We start from the raw sequence: 16038 nt of genomic DNA, 5'->3' as shown, positions 1-16038 counted from the left end.
GCCACAAAATAAAAAATAAAAAGATAATTGTGGCTTTTTATCTCACAATTCTGACTTTTTTCTCACATATAAACTTGCAGTTGTGTGTTATAAAGTCAGAATTATGAGTTATAAAGCCAGAATTGAGTTACAAAGTTAGAATTAAAAGAAAGAATTGTAAATTATAAAGTCAGAATTTTGAGATATAAACTCGCAATTCTGAGAAAAACTTTTTTTACTCAGAATTGGACTCACAATTAAAATAAATGCAAATAAACAATCAAATGATGAGCATAAGTATGGAAGTTTGTTTTTGACACAAAATAAACATAAAAAGGTAATTGCGACTTTTTATCTCACAATTCCAAGTTCTTTCACACAATTGCGTGATATAAAGTTGCAATTGCAAGTTATAAAATCAGAATTGTGAGATAGAAACTTGCAATTCCTTAGAATTGGACTTTATTACGCGCAATTTTGAGTTTACATCTTACAATTCTGAGAAAAGAAGTCAGAATTGCAAGTTTATATATCTCACAATTGTGAGAAAAAAGTCAGAATTGTGAGATAGTCACAATTACCTTTATTATTTTTTATTCAGTGGTGGAAACAAGCTTCTGTACATATAAATGTAAAAAATCTTACTTATCTTAATCTTAAATTTAGTGTAACTTGGCCATTTGTGCTTGTTATTTAAAAACAAACTGGCTTTTATTTATAACTTCGTTATCTAATGCAATTAATGTCACCATGAACTGAGCTGTCCACATTTGAGTTCCACCAAACCTAGACCAGATGAGAGATTAGAGAATGAAATCGGCAAACTGCAGTGCAAGAATCATCTGTTGGCGCCACGACTGGAACAAGACCCACTCTCTTACATATCAGCAGCAGATTGATCGAATGCCATCTGCATCGCCAGAATTCCTTCCATGAGCGAAACAGAGATTCACGCTGTCTGTGGAGCGTTTTAGCATGCCGCTCATTCAAAGAGCTCAAGCATCAGACAGGTGCTCCACTCCACACCATCTTTCAAAGCAGTTTCCACATAATACTGCCCTAAACAATTTGCTGTGAAAGACTGCTTTGAGAAGTCTTGGGCCTAAAAGGTTTTTTAGTTACAAAAGGTGAGTGCTGTGTTATTTCAGAGGCAGACTTCAGCTCATGTTAGTCTGCTGGTAATTTGGCTGGTCATGAGTTGAAAGATTTATATAGTATATCTAACACCCTGTCTTAAATAGACAAATCAGATATCACACAGCCAATCAGAACAGCGTGTGTGCAGAGCTCTCTCCGCACGCTCGCAACAAAATACAGTACTGTGCAGAAGTCTTGGGCATGTTATTATTTTCACCAAAAAAAAAAAAGGTTTTAAGCCAGTTATTTAAATCTTTTGCTGTAGTGTGTCAGTAGGAAATATCAGTTTACATTTACAAACATTCCTTCTGCCATTAATTGTAATAATCCAGTGAGATTTTTTGTATGCACAAGGAGTCTGACAACAGATGGTATGCTCCACACGGAGATCTGATCTCACCATCATCGAACCCATCTGGGATTACATGAAGAAACAGAAAAAACTGAAACTAAATCCAGAAGAACCGCGGCAATGTCTCCAAGACACTTGAGTGACTGAAACAATCTTTGTCCCAGAATACACTTCACATTGAGTTCACAGTTTGAACATTCTTGTTTCTTTTAATTTGTTTTCAAGATCTGAGGTGAATTATCCGCTATTCACTAATCCATTAATTATCACTTTCAGTATGGTATATAGCAGGGGTGGCGAACTCCGGTCCTGGAGAGCTGGCTTTGCTTTCTAGTAACCCTTCAGACCTTGATTAGCTTGTTCAGGTGTGTTTGATTAGGGTTGGAGCTGAACTCCGCAGGACTGTGGCTCTCCAGGACCGACATCAGCCACCCCTGGTATTTAGTATTAAAGATTAAATAAAGCACATAATCATTACCTGGCATTATCATTGTCATAGTTTGCATGTTATTTCAGCCACAACGTCACAGAAATAGAAACCGCTTCGATAATAGAATCACGTCATGACTGGTTAGAACAAAAACTCTTGGGAAAAATATATTTTATCGCATCACATCATGTCTGGTTAGGACATGATGTAAGAGTCAAAATGAAAAGTAATATTTAAAGGGTTAGTTCACCCAAAAATGAAAATGATGTCATTAATGACTCACCCTCATGTTATTCCAAACCCATAAGACCTCCATTCATCTTCGGAACACAGTTTAAGATATTTTAGATTTAGTCCGAGAGCTTTCTGTCCCTCCATTGAAAGTGTTTGTACGGTAGACTGTCCATGTCCAGAAAGGTAATAAAAACATCATCAAAGTAGTCCATGTGACATCAGTGGGTTAGTTAGAAGTTTTTGAAGCATCGAAAATACATTTTGGTCCAAAAATAAGACTTTATTCAGCAATGTCTTCTCTTCCGGGTCTGTTGTCAATCCGGGTTCACGACTCCGCAGTGACGCTGCTGACGTAAGACGCTGCTGACGTGTTATCAGGTGCACCTGAGCTTCGTTTACAGTCTGAGGTAGATGCACGCTGTATTCAAGCTATTCTACATTGTTTGTATTTTGGTATTGCTATATTTTTTAAAATGGTGCGTAAGTGTGCATGTCGCGGATGTCCTAATCGCCAAAAACATGACGTAAAAGTGCATTACCAACGCCGACAGATGAAAGGATTCAATGGAATCTATTCAATGGAATCAATTCAATGGAATCAATTCAGTGGAAAGGATTCCGGAAGAGAAGACAATGCTGAATAAAGTCATAGTTTTTGTTATTTTTGGACCAAAGTGTATTTTCGATGCTTCAAAAACTTCTAACTAACCCACTGATGTCACATGGACTACTTTGATGATGTTTTTATTACCTTTCTGGACATGGACAGTCTACCGTACAAACTGTGTTCCGAAGATGAACGGAGGTCTTACGGGTTTGGAAAGACATGAGGGTGAGTCATTAATGACATAATTTTCATTTTTGGTTGAACTAACCCTTTAAGTGTGTACAATTTTGAAGGAAAAAACAACAACAACAAAACAAAACACAAAACTTCTCTGTAATTATAAGTGAACTCCAGCGAAATAAATGCTACTTAAATAGATGTGCCAAAACTACAGTTTCTTTTTTGGTAAATGCTGCTTCACATTCAATTTTTGCATTCATTTTTTGGGATGAAGTACTATTGATTCCTGTGAAACCAAAGCCATCTTGCATTATTAATGAAAACTCAGATTATAACCCAATTTCAGCCCACAGGGAGAGAGAGGAACACAGGCTGGCTCTTACCGATGCCTGTCTCTGGCATGGCAAACAGTGTCTTCTCAGTGGCCACACGAAACCGTCCATGAACTGAAAGACCCACGCCCTGCAGAGACAGAGAAAACAGTACAGATCAATAATTGGGTACCATGTTCACTGACCAGATGGAAAGAGTTGTAGAATGAGAGGTAAAGTCTCCACACTCATCTACTTGTAAGACACTATAGAAATATTTCACACAAAAATTAATGATTTATAATTTGTGTGCTATATTACAAGACTTCTAAAGCCATCTAATACCTTTGTGTGAGAAACACAGAAAAGAAACTTCCGTTCAAAAGTTTGTGGACAGCTCAGCTCAGTTCATGGTGACATTAATTGCATCACATAAAGTATAATAGGCAGTTTGTTTTAAAGAATTAGTACAAGTGCAAATTGCCAGGTTTGTAAGGTTTTAAATGGAAAAAAAATTTTTTCAAGATGAACACAAAACGTAATGTGTTTCTGGTTGTCAAATTTGGTGCAACCAAATGCCAATCTTTAAACCATTGTCATTCCAAAAATGTCAGAGAAGTTCCAAATCAAGTGGCATAGGCCACTTGATTTGGCATTGTGTTATCTAATGCAATCATTTTCATACATTTTTTAAGATTAACTTACACTACTGTTCAAAATTTTTTAATGTTTTTGAAATAAGTCCCTTATGCTCACCAAAGCTGACATTTTTCTATGATAAATAGAAGGTTCAAAAGAACAGCATTTATATATTTCAACAGCATTTTTTTAAATAAATGGCTTTACTGTCACTTATGATTTGAAGAATCTTTGCAGAATAAAAGTATTAATTAATCTTACTGACACCAAAATGTTAACGGTAGTGTATGTATGTAGTGCACAGTTCTTACAGACTCATTTTTGTGTGTTTTTTTGAAGACTGACAGCCCATGGTTACTATAAACTGACATTTTATGGAAAAGATCTGTGAAGTCAAAAAAAAATGTCTGTATGGTTTGCAACTACTCCTGGACTTGTCCTTTAAAAAAATAGCAGTAGAAAAAGAGTGAACAGTCAATTTGGAACGTTGTGCACCATATGCACAGTGTCAGAACTTAAGCCTCTCCCTAAGCACTGTTGCTATAGTGAAACACCAACAACATGTTTGGTGATTTAGTAGTGTTTGAGACCCTGCATCATGACTGCATCTCCTAAGCAGCAGACGCAGGAACGGAATAACAAACAGTCCATTGATGTACGGCACACCGTATCTTTATGTGCTCTGAAGCTCCACAGCTTGTTCACACACAGCGTAGAATTAGAAACAAATGGTTCAACACAGCAACCCTAGCACATGGCTGATATTCTTGGTGCATTACAGACACAACTAAATAATTACCAGGTCTTTTTGCAGTAATGACAGGCCGAAAATGTTTAGATTACTGATACTTGCCGAATATCTTTCTGTCAGTCTATCAGTTCCACTAGACAGCATTGAGGATAGATAAAAGTATTAATTTCTATAAAAAAAATAAAATAAAAAAAAAAACTAACCCCAAACTTTTGAACGATAGTGTATATTAGCATTATATCAACCATTAACCACCTTGCTTTAAATATTGGCATCATCGCAGGAAAAAGAAATATACTAGTTGGCCACTAACAAAGTCCTTTTAAGGCAGGCCATTTCACTCGACGGCCATCTTTGAAACGCCTCTCAGGCAGCTATTTCAGTCATGCAAGTACAGCTCCTATCTCTTTGAATGGGGAAACATCAAATTCTCCAAAGCTGTTCATCAAGCTTACAATTAAATTTCATATTTGAAATCACCAATGAAATATTGTTGTTTCTTATGCTCAAACAGAGTAAAAAAAAAAGTGCTCTCAAATCGATTAATCGTGATTAATCGCATCTTACATAAAAGTTTGTAAATATATATTATATATTTTATATATTATATATATTATATACACACACACATATAATATAGCCTATAAGATATATTTACAAACTTTTATGTTAGATGCGATTAATTGAGTACTACACTCAAAAAAATAACTCTTTGAACGAACATAAAAAAATCATGGAAAGGATTTCCACATGATTAAGTTGCTTTATTTCAGCATTATGCAATTCTGTTATTCCAATTTAATGTACTTACGTTTGGTCAACTTAATTTATTAAGGTTGATTCAACTTATTTACTATGGTTGGGCACAGCTTAATTTAATAGTGTCAGCCCAACTAATTTGCAATGTTTTGGAAAATAAATAAAAAGCAATAAATAAATAAATAAATAAATAATAAATTGTTTTCATATACATTGATTTTTACAATTAATTCTTCTTGTTTGATTTTGTGATTTATATAACTTTTGTGATGTTCAGTGTTAGAAATCTAGATGTTATACTGGATTCATCCTAAATGGCCTTAACCAAAAACATTGTAAAGCCTAAATTGATCATAAGACCATTGGTGGCAATGGTTTTACAATCAACATAGGCTTACAATGCTTTTGGGAAATGCAACCCAGAGCACTACCACAGTGATTACTTATTAAAGTAATTTGAAAGTTTGTTAGCAGGTCCTCAACTCAAGCACAAGTGCAACAATTCACCACAATGGTAACCCTAAACTATTAATTAACAGAAACTTTTAAATACCAACATAATATAACATTAAAGTCTTTCCATTTTCTCATCTTCCTAAAAACTGCTTAAAATAACACTTTATTTCAACATTTACACTCCTAGTTCAGCCCCTTTGCAAAGCATGATGGGAAGTGAAAATCCTGTTTGATTGAGTCCTGGTTGGGTTTACTTGATTTAAACATGTTATTCCAATATGAAAACATCAAGTTAAGTCAAAGAGTAATCGTTTCAAGTCAATTTAACATGAATCAATCACATTTAAAACAGAAACCTGACACAATGGTGTTGAATCAAAATAAGTTGTTCAAATAAAGTGAACAGCATCAAAAAATAATTTTTTTGAGTGTAGTTAAAAAGCTTATTTTTCAGGCTAGATCTGCCAATGCGCATATGGAGTCCTAAGCGCACATCTCAGAACACTGACTGTTTCTATAGCAACCGGACTTTACCGATCCGCGATTGGCTCTTTTACATAGAAGACGGGACTTATTCCACCATATTGCGTGTTGCACTTTCTCCCATTCATAGTAATATGAGTGCACCATCTTCAAATAGTGTTTTCCACTAATTAGCACTAGTGATGAATCATCTTCAAAAAATTAGAAACGGCTCATGAAGAAAATATTCTGGAATGTAAAGAAACACAAACTTCTTGTTGTACAAAACAACCTTGCCAAAAGCGTGCCATTCACTGTCCTGATTCTGTCATAACATCAGCATCATCGTCTTCATCACTTCAATAAATGTAGCTGATGTCACTCATCAGATCACAGCACATGACTGACTGATGAAATCAGTTAATACAAAACCACCCGGGGACTGCATTCTCAACGGGCTGCTCATTAAAAGACAATGATGATCTTCTCCTGGGGGATTTGAGAAGCATGTTGTGATCAGAGCAGCACATGTGTCACTTACATGGTTGATTACAATTAAGTGAGAAAAACCATCTCAAACTATCACAGAATCAGGGCAGAAGAAGCAGTGGGAATACACTGTTGAATCGTTTGGCAAATATTTAAGTATTCTGAGTCAAACGGGAAGCACATGGTGTAGCTGGAGGCATCAAATCAATTACCTAGAAGCGGTGGAAACTCTCATCCATTCTCCAATTCTCAAATGTTTGGCTGGAATCTGACAGAAAACTTGCAGACAATGTAGGCAACATCTAAAATTAATAATCACCTCCAGGATGGAAAACAGTACCTATCAAAAACAACATCACCCCCTCTTTAGGATACTGATATGGAACATAAATTTAGCCAAAAATGTTTAAAGACCATATCTTTAATCTGGTAGTTTTCTAACATGAAAGGGCTCTGGAACGTTTCATCACAGATACCCAAAAAAACACAAACAGCTTTATCAGGTACTTGGCAAACCACTGAATCTAAAAACACCAGTGGTGGAAAAAAAAAAGTTCCTGTTAACATAAAAGAGCAATGTCATGCTTAAACAAAGGCAGCTATAGATATATATATTTCAAAATAATGCTATTTCAAATAAATTCTGAACTTTCTGTTTATCAAATAATCATGAAATAAAAACATTAAGCATAATGTGTTATATTAATGTTTTAATATTAAGCAGCATGACTATTTTCAACATTTCAAGTTTCTGAGGGATCATGTGACACTGAAGACATGTAATGATGCTGAAAATTCAGCTTTGCGTCATTTTAAAATATAATATAATAAAATAGAAAAGTTATTTAAATTGTAGTAAATATTTTGCAATATTACTGTTTTACTGTAAAACTTAAGAGCATAAGCGTAAGAGACTTTTTTCAAAAACTTTAAAACATTTTACTGACCCTAAACGTACAGTTCATGCTCATGCTCACTATAGAGAATGTAATGTTTACTCAGTTGCATTGGCATTATGAATTGTGCAACAATGCACAAATTCTGTGAAGCTGAAAGCTTTCAAGCTGCCTTTTTATATAACAGCTGTCCTTCTCTTTCCGGTCCTCTGTATTACTGCATCTGTCCAGTGGCTCTGCTTAATTATCATTTAGTGAGCATCAAGCTACAGAAGTACTAAAGGCATGATTTTTCATTACATAAATGAGATGGTCAAAATTAACTCAACAGAGGTCATATGAAAGATCTTTTTTGTATGTTTAACGATTTTATATGAATCGGAGTTGATCTGACCTACTTCCAACTGCTCTTCCAACATCTGTAAAACTGAATTTATTATTATTAGTCACTTACAATGTATAATTTATTCATAACAGATGCCCAAAAGTGTGGCATCACATCCTGCTGCCCATATTTGTTGCCAGGTCCAAAATAAGTTTGCATGCTGTGACTGTAACTCTGTCCCAAATACGAGCAGAGCTTTAAACCTAGACACACACATTCAAGCAAAGCAAATGAGATAAGTTCATCAGGATGTGAATTTTCTGGGGTCCAAACGTCTAAGACCGTCGTTATAGTGATCCACGAATGCTGACTTTATGATCAAAGCAAAATGAAAACATTCTTACAAATGCTGGGAAAAATACAAGGAATAAATGATAAGGAGCGACGGTCAGGAAGGTATTAAAGGTGCGGCGCAGCCACCCTCTGACAGGCCAGTGTGTGAGATCAAAGAGATGCTCATAGATCACACTGAGACACTGCAGGTGTGAGCTATGTTACACCCATCAAGAGTGATTGCATATTTGTTCCATTACTAAATGTGTTCCATTCAGCTGGACCACTGAAGGACATCATTTTGATGTTCATGATGATTTATTGGATAATCTACTACCACTCATATTGACGGGATGATATGTCGTCTTCCGTACAACTCTAAATAGGGATTCTGGAAGGCTGCTTCAGACTAAGTATGAATGAATGAATTAACTTAATAGTGTCATTTCTAAAACTAGATTTGAAATTCCAGGAAATGACAGTGCCAAAGGTTTGAGTAAGTTTAATTGGATGTAAACCACCGTTCAAAAGTTTGGTGTCAGTAAGATTTTTAAAATGTTTTTGAAAGAATGTTTTTCTCATGCTCACCAAGGCGGCATTTATTTGTTGCAAAAATACAGTATTAATGTGATTATAACAATTAAAGTAGCTGGTTTGCTCTATTTTTATATTTATTTTAAAATGAAATTTAAAGCTGAATTTTCAGCATCCATTACTCTAGTCTTCAGTGTCACTTGATCCTTCAGAAATCATTCTATTATGCTGATTTGATCAAGTTTGAAAACAGCTGTGCGGATTAATATTTTTGTGAAAACCATGATATACATTTACATTAAAAAATATATATGTCTTTACTGTCACTTTTAACAGACAATACTTTTGATCAATTTAATATGTCCTTGCTGAATGGAAGTATCAGTTTCTTTCAAAACAAACAAACAAAAATCTTGCAGACCCCAAACCTTTGAACAGTAGTGTAGATGCAAGAACCACAAACACAACTTAGTATGAAAAACAAACATACAAAAAAAGAACGAGAACCAATCACAAAAAAGTACACAAGTATTATGTTTACATTTTTGCTACTGGTTAAACTGTTCTATCAACCCAAGTCAACAGGAGATTGTAAATATTTTATATTAAATTTATTAAAAAGTAGAAACAGCTACAAATATTGAACATAATGAAGTCTGCAAATAAAAGAAATAGATCATCCAAAAATAACAAAATTATAAAAGCTATAGCTGTCTGTTATGCTCCACATAGGAAAACAAAGACATAAAAGTCTTAATAATTTTAAAAATTTGTGTTCCACAGAAAAGTATATAGTATTCATTTATAGTCATAGTAAAGTCATTTTTCATTTCTGAGTGAATTTTTATCCCTTTAATGATGGCGAGGAAGAAAAAAAAAACTAGAATGGCTGTGGAATATCAATACAGGGCTGCCCTGCAAGCTCTGTAATGACATTATCTGTGATTCTGCAGCTACTGCCCATTTCTTTTTCTCAAATATCTGAGTAAATGGAAAAATCCATTTCTAAACCTTAGAGACATCTGAGGTCAGCATGGGCTCAGTGAACTTGCTTGGTCATTCTATTCTTAAATAACAGTTCCTCAGATAAGAGTCCTCAGCTGACGCACATCACGCAGCAGCTCTGCATCAAACATCCAAAAAATGTACATCACTGGGGTGTACAACCCACCGTACCTTGACTTTGACAGAATCCCTGATCAATCAAACACCAGGAGGTGACAGATTTGCCATGTGACATTGCTTTCCTACTGCCAGGACCCCATGAAACTATGAAGACAGTAATACTTCAAATGCTCCGTTATGATGGTAAAAAAATTTTTTTAAATATGTTTACAGTTAAGCACTAAAACATTAGTACAGATGAATACATTCATGTTGTAGTGAAAGTTCTACGGTACAACATCTGAAAATGCTGTTTAAAGGGTTAGTTCACCCAAAAATGAAAATTCTGTCATTTATTACTTACATTTGAGTTGAAATCCGATGGCTCCGTGAGGCCTCCATAGGGAGCAATGACACTTTCTCTCTCAAGATCCATTAATGTACTAAAAACATATTTAAATCGGTTCATGTGAGTACAGTGGTTCAATATTAATATTATAAAGCGACGAGAATATTTTTGGAGCGCCAAAATACTAAATAACGACTTATTTAGTGATGGCCGATTTCAAAACACTGGAGCATAAATGAATCAGTGTGTCGAATCATGATTCAGATCGCGTGTCAAACTGCCAACGGCTGAAATCACGTGACTTTGGCGCTCCGAACAGCAGATTCGACACACTAATTCATCTGTGCTCCGATGCTTCCTGAAGCAGTGTTTTGAAATCGGCCATCACTAAATAAGTAATTTAGTTTTTTTTTGGCGCTCCAAAAATATTCTCGTTGCTTTATAATATTAATATTGAACCACTGTACTCACATGAACCGATTTGTTTTTAGTACCTTTATGGATCTTGAGAGAGGAAGTGTCCATTGCTCCCTATGGAGGCCTCACGGAGCTATCGGATTTCAACTAAAATATCTTAATTTGTGTTCTGAAGATTAACGAAGATCTTACGGGTGTGGAACGGCATGAGGGTGAGTAATAAATGACAGAATTTTCATTTTTGGGTGAACTAACCCTTTAACCCTCTGGTGCTCTTCGGTCATTTTTGACTGAAAAATTTTAAGTTTTGTTTCTTTAGAATTTTTGACTTCATTGGAATGGTACGAAACTTGGTCTAAAAGATTTTGGCACTTGCTATGTGAACACACACACAAAAAATCATGGACTCACAGTCAAAAAGGACAACATTGGAAATGAATGGGAAACAAATTTCATCTAGTGGAAACTTTTGGTACTGCACCCAAACAAATTCTTACTGTAAGCTCATTTTTTGAGATATCAACTTCACATTTGTAACACAACTTGTTTAGGTTTATAGCTTTGATCTTCTCACAGTTTCAGATTAAAACTTGTTTTGGAACATATATATTTCATATAATAATAGAAAATAGTATTTTTGCTCATTTTTCGTAACAATAAATGTTAAAATTCTAGGCTATTTTTTTTTCACTTCAGCAATAATCTGCCAAGTGTCATCTTTAATAAGAGACCAAACTTAAGTCTGTGCTCCAAAGCATTCAATATTTATGACAGTTTAAGTTGGACATTTCATTTTCAGGTCCATGCTCAAAAAGTGAATAAATGGATTATAACTACTGCATGAATGTAATTTAGTACCATAAAATCCCCTAAAAATATTGTATAAAAAACATTATTGGACTAAAATATAGTATATTCATTTAATTAAAAAAAGGTAATTTTTGACCGCCACACGAGCACCAGAGGGCTAAAGGTGCAGTATGTAATATTGACAGCTAGTGGTTGAAATGGGTACTGCAGTCCAAATTCAAAATATTGGAGAGATTCCTTTCCCCGCCCCCTCCTCCTCAGACTGACAGGTTGGCGGATTGAGGACACACAACAGGAACGAGCGCAATTGACAATGGATGGCGACAAGTCTTATACTGTTGATTTATCTGCATGTTAATATGCCTCAGGTCATCAAGATTTTTAGATGGATGCCGAGGCTTTTTAAGTTAGGTAGAATCTGGGTTTGTTTGCTGTCTTCCATGACTGTAATACACAGTGTTTTCTGCCAACTGGCAACCCGGGGTGTCGAAATACTGTTGGGTAAATTGCAAGTGGGCGGGATCACACAGACCAAAACAAAAACAGACATTCCAACACGCAAATTTTAAAGTAGAATAAAGGTGCATTCATGCCATCATAAAAATTATATTCCAACTTGTAAAAAGCATTCATGTCCTCGTAGAACGCGTAATTACAACTTGTAAGTGCGGAGTTTTCTGCAAGCTCATAATTGTACCACGTGACTGCTGTATGAGAGAAACAAGTATGTGAACTTAGCATGTCTCCTAAATATCTATGAATATATTATGGTATTTTTATGCTTTAGTACAGTCAAAAAAATTACACACAGCATCATATTCAGCAGATTATTCATTTAAAGGAAATTTTAGGCACCTTTACATTTTTTGGTAATTAGCAGAATAATTAGAAATTCATTTTGAGTATGACATTTTGTGGCTTGATCCAGAATCGTTTGTGATGCATTGCTAATTACTAACTGATTAAATTAATGACATTTAAGCCTACATGTAATATGTGCAACATGGACACAATGATATAAAGTGTTACTCAATCCAAGACTAATCAATAGCCTAGCCTCGCCTTGAGAATTGATTCACAAACCCAAAGATTGTTTGCAAGAGCAGCTCACTGCTGACACCTACTGGATAAAATACACAGTGCAGGATAGAAATTAAGAGGATTAAAAGAGGGATTTATGACTCATAGTGCGTCACAGCTTTCCTGCAGCTCATATAGTCAAACATAACTGCAAGATATTGAAAATTGCACTAAAAATACATATAATAATAGCTCATGTGCTTGTGATAATAATTAGTATTTTTATGCGTCTGTTCACAAATGAGAACACTTATGCTGAATTTGGAAATGCACACTAGTATACTACTATTTCTATGGCAGAAATAGTAGGAGTAGTATGCTAGTATGCGGTTCTGAATTCAGCACTAGACTGTGCATTATGCAAGGAACCAATGGCAATGTGAATCCTGCTGTTTTGCACAAAATCTTAGTGACGCTGTGAAAAGAATGGTACAGCTATATGTTTTGCTTTATATAAAGCAGGACGCTTTGTCCTCCATTCATTTTTTTATTTATTTTGTAAACACAAAGACGAGCTGGCCCACATTGCCTTTGGACTTAGTTCCTTCAATGCCATATTCTGTTAACTCAGAAGAGACAGCACCATCTGCTGGTGCACTTGTGCAGCAAGACGACAACTTTAGATAAATACTTACTCCTCCCATTGTAATTCCATCAATTAAGGCCACATAAGGTTTCTGATATGTACCTAAAAAGTTAAAATAAATAATAAATAGATAAATCTGTTCATCAAACCAAAAAACTGGCAACAAAAGTGTGAAAACATACCGATAGTGTTATTCAGAATGTATTCCTCACGGAAAAAGTCTTGAGCTAAGGAATCGTTTGCTTTTCCAGCCTCTGTGACAGCTGGGAAAATAATTTTAGCATTTTAGTGTGAACGGCAGATCTGTTTTATTGCATTATCTATGCACGGATTCATAAAAGAGTGAATGAAAAAAACAAAATGCTTGTTTGTCTTACATAATTACCTCTGATATCCCCACCAGCACAGAACGCTTTCTCTCCTGCTCCTTTAATTATCACAATATCTGTTTCTGAGTCTTTGTCCCATTTCTACAAAAAACACAATGATGAAAACAGGTCGATGATCATATAAAGTTAGACTTGGTGACACTAATACAGAGTTATTAATGATGTAGTGAGAAAGGTCTCCCCAAACCTTGAGCTGAGGGTAGATGTGTCTGATCATGGTGAGATTCAGAGCATTGAGAGCTTTGGGTCTGTTTAGTGTGATGACACCAGCATTCCCTCTTTTCTCAAACAGAACGTCAGACCCAGCTTGACTGGACATCTGAAATGAGACGCACAGTAATAAAACGATATTTCATGGAAGAATTACCCAGAAGAAAATGTTATTACACTAAAACATGTAGATTACCAGTCAAGGTTTGCACACATAGACTTTTGATTTATTATAACTGAATCATTTTACATGTATGCTGGACACTTGTTGCATGTTTTTTTTTTCTCTCTTCACTATCATGTCCAGCATTTCATGTTTTTTTTTTTTTTTTATAAATAATGCACAATTTATATTTGTCAGCCAAACTAATTTCAGATATTTAAGCATAAAACATCAACAAGAAGCATATATTTCATTAAGTGTCTATACTCTGGACTAGCTGAATAATACAAATATATATTAATATTTAATATGATTACTCATCATCCCACCTTAGAGATCAAACTTACCATGTGTCCTTGTATTCTCTGCAATCTAAAGATTGATCGTAGTCTGTATGGGATAAAAATATATATATATTTGTGTTATTTTGTAACATCTAATTGTTATACATATTGTTGGGTATTGTTATTAAACATTTTGAAACTGAAACCTCAGTTATGTTTATTATGTGTAGGTCTTTTTCATTATTGATAAGATAATGGATCAACACACACACACACACACACACACACACACACACACGCGTGCAAACACACACATGCACACACTCAAAAAAACAAAAACTATTTAGACACTAGTTATAATTTTTGATATATTTTTACTAGTGGGTGCAGGACACTATAGTTCATTTATGTAAGTGAAGATAGCAAAATAAAATAAACTTTGACATATTATACCCAAAAATTCTTCATACAGTGGACTACTAGTAAAATTGATACAAAATTGGAACCAAAAATTATTCAGACACTTTGACCCGACCATGTTTTACTTATCTGACATAAATAAGATTTTTTTTTTCTGACACAGTTTAACTTTGAGATCTTGTCATATTTTATTACCATTTTTTAACTATAGTGAATAAACTGTAATAATGAATGAAATGTTCATACATGTATATATGTATATATATATATATATGAAATGGATCACAACACACAAAACAACTATAACTAATATATAGTATTACTAACTAGTTATATATAATATATATTTTGATTAAATAAATGGACTGTCCCCAAAGACATACAAGTGCAGATGCATTAAGAAAAGTTTACTTTGTTTCTATACGTTTCTAAAACCTTTAAAATGTTTTCTATAAATATCTATGCACTCATTTAAATGTCACTTCCCACACATTATTAGACAACGTCCAAACTTTTTCTCATTCATTGTTTTTTGAAAAGAGACCTACAGTGCTGCACTGTCTGCAGATGTCCTACATATCAAATTGCATGCAACATTTCACCTCTGGAGTCAATACGGGGGAAAAATCCCTGATAGCATAAAGCATGTGACACTTGAGAAACACTCACCTGTGTGCTGACGTTAAGATTATTAATGACATGGCTAAAACTCAGACAGTTCAGCTGATGTTCTGGATCACTGTACACAGAGAGCTTTCACCCTGTCGCCACTGCTCATTGGCCCTCCTTCATGATGTCATGGTGGCGCGACACCATCGAAGAAATCTCGCGACGTGTCAAAGGTCCGACACTGCCTACTACAGTTTCATCCGTGTTGAACAATAGCACATCTTATGTTCCTTTTTTCTTACAATTTGTCAGTTAATTATCTTATCTATAAGATTATAATTCATTCTAAACGGCTGCTTTTGATAACCCACGAAAAGGAGTAAACACCGATATAAACCAGTTCTGTACAGGTGCCAGAGTTGGGAGAAACGAAGCTTTTCGAATCTTTGAATCAATTGAATCAATTGCTTCGCAAAATGATTCACTGTTTCGAAGCTCTCGAAACGCCACTCGCTGTTGCCATCTACTGGTCACAACGGTGTAAATACAATGAAAACTTGAATATAAAACCTTTTACAAACCATTGCAAATGTTTTAATGACAGTCTATCTATTAAATGCAATTAACAAATCATCTAATACCATTAAATATGAAGTGTCTGTATAATATATGTGTTTTTTTAATTGTGAGACTTAATTAATCGGGCCAATATGATACTATTGACTAAAACATTTGCTTTTTTT

General features: G+C 34.8%; 1 protein-coding gene across 1 annotated transcript in view; it reads right to left on the bottom strand.

Annotated features, from left to right (window-relative positions):
• The window catches only part of hibch (3-hydroxyisobutyryl-CoA hydrolase), a 36326-nt gene extending 20775 nt beyond the window's left edge, over window positions 1-15551 (bottom strand). Inside the window, exons 1-7 of the mRNA XM_048194350.1 lie at window positions 15356-15551; window positions 14330-14372; window positions 13797-13928; window positions 13606-13690; window positions 13403-13483; window positions 13270-13322; window positions 3303-3381 (exon numbers count right to left, since the gene is read on the bottom strand). Of these exons, the coding sequence (XP_048050307.1) occupies window positions 3303-3381; window positions 13270-13322; window positions 13403-13483; window positions 13606-13690; window positions 13797-13928; window positions 14330-14372; window positions 15356-15387 (505 nt within the window). The 5' untranslated portion in view covers window positions 15388-15551. The remainder of the gene's footprint in view (window positions 1-3302; window positions 3382-13269; window positions 13323-13402; window positions 13484-13605; window positions 13691-13796; window positions 13929-14329; window positions 14373-15355) is intronic.
• Between the last annotated feature and the right edge of the window lie 487 nt (window positions 15552-16038).

Source organism: Megalobrama amblycephala, linkage group LG6 (assembly GCF_018812025.1).
Source record: "Megalobrama amblycephala isolate DHTTF-2021 linkage group LG6, ASM1881202v1, whole genome shotgun sequence".
NCBI classification, from domain to species: domain Eukaryota; kingdom Metazoa; phylum Chordata; class Actinopteri; order Cypriniformes; family Xenocyprididae; genus Megalobrama; species Megalobrama amblycephala.
The sequence above is the reverse complement of the archived record's forward strand: the minus strand, read 5'-3'. Positions and strand labels throughout refer to the sequence as shown.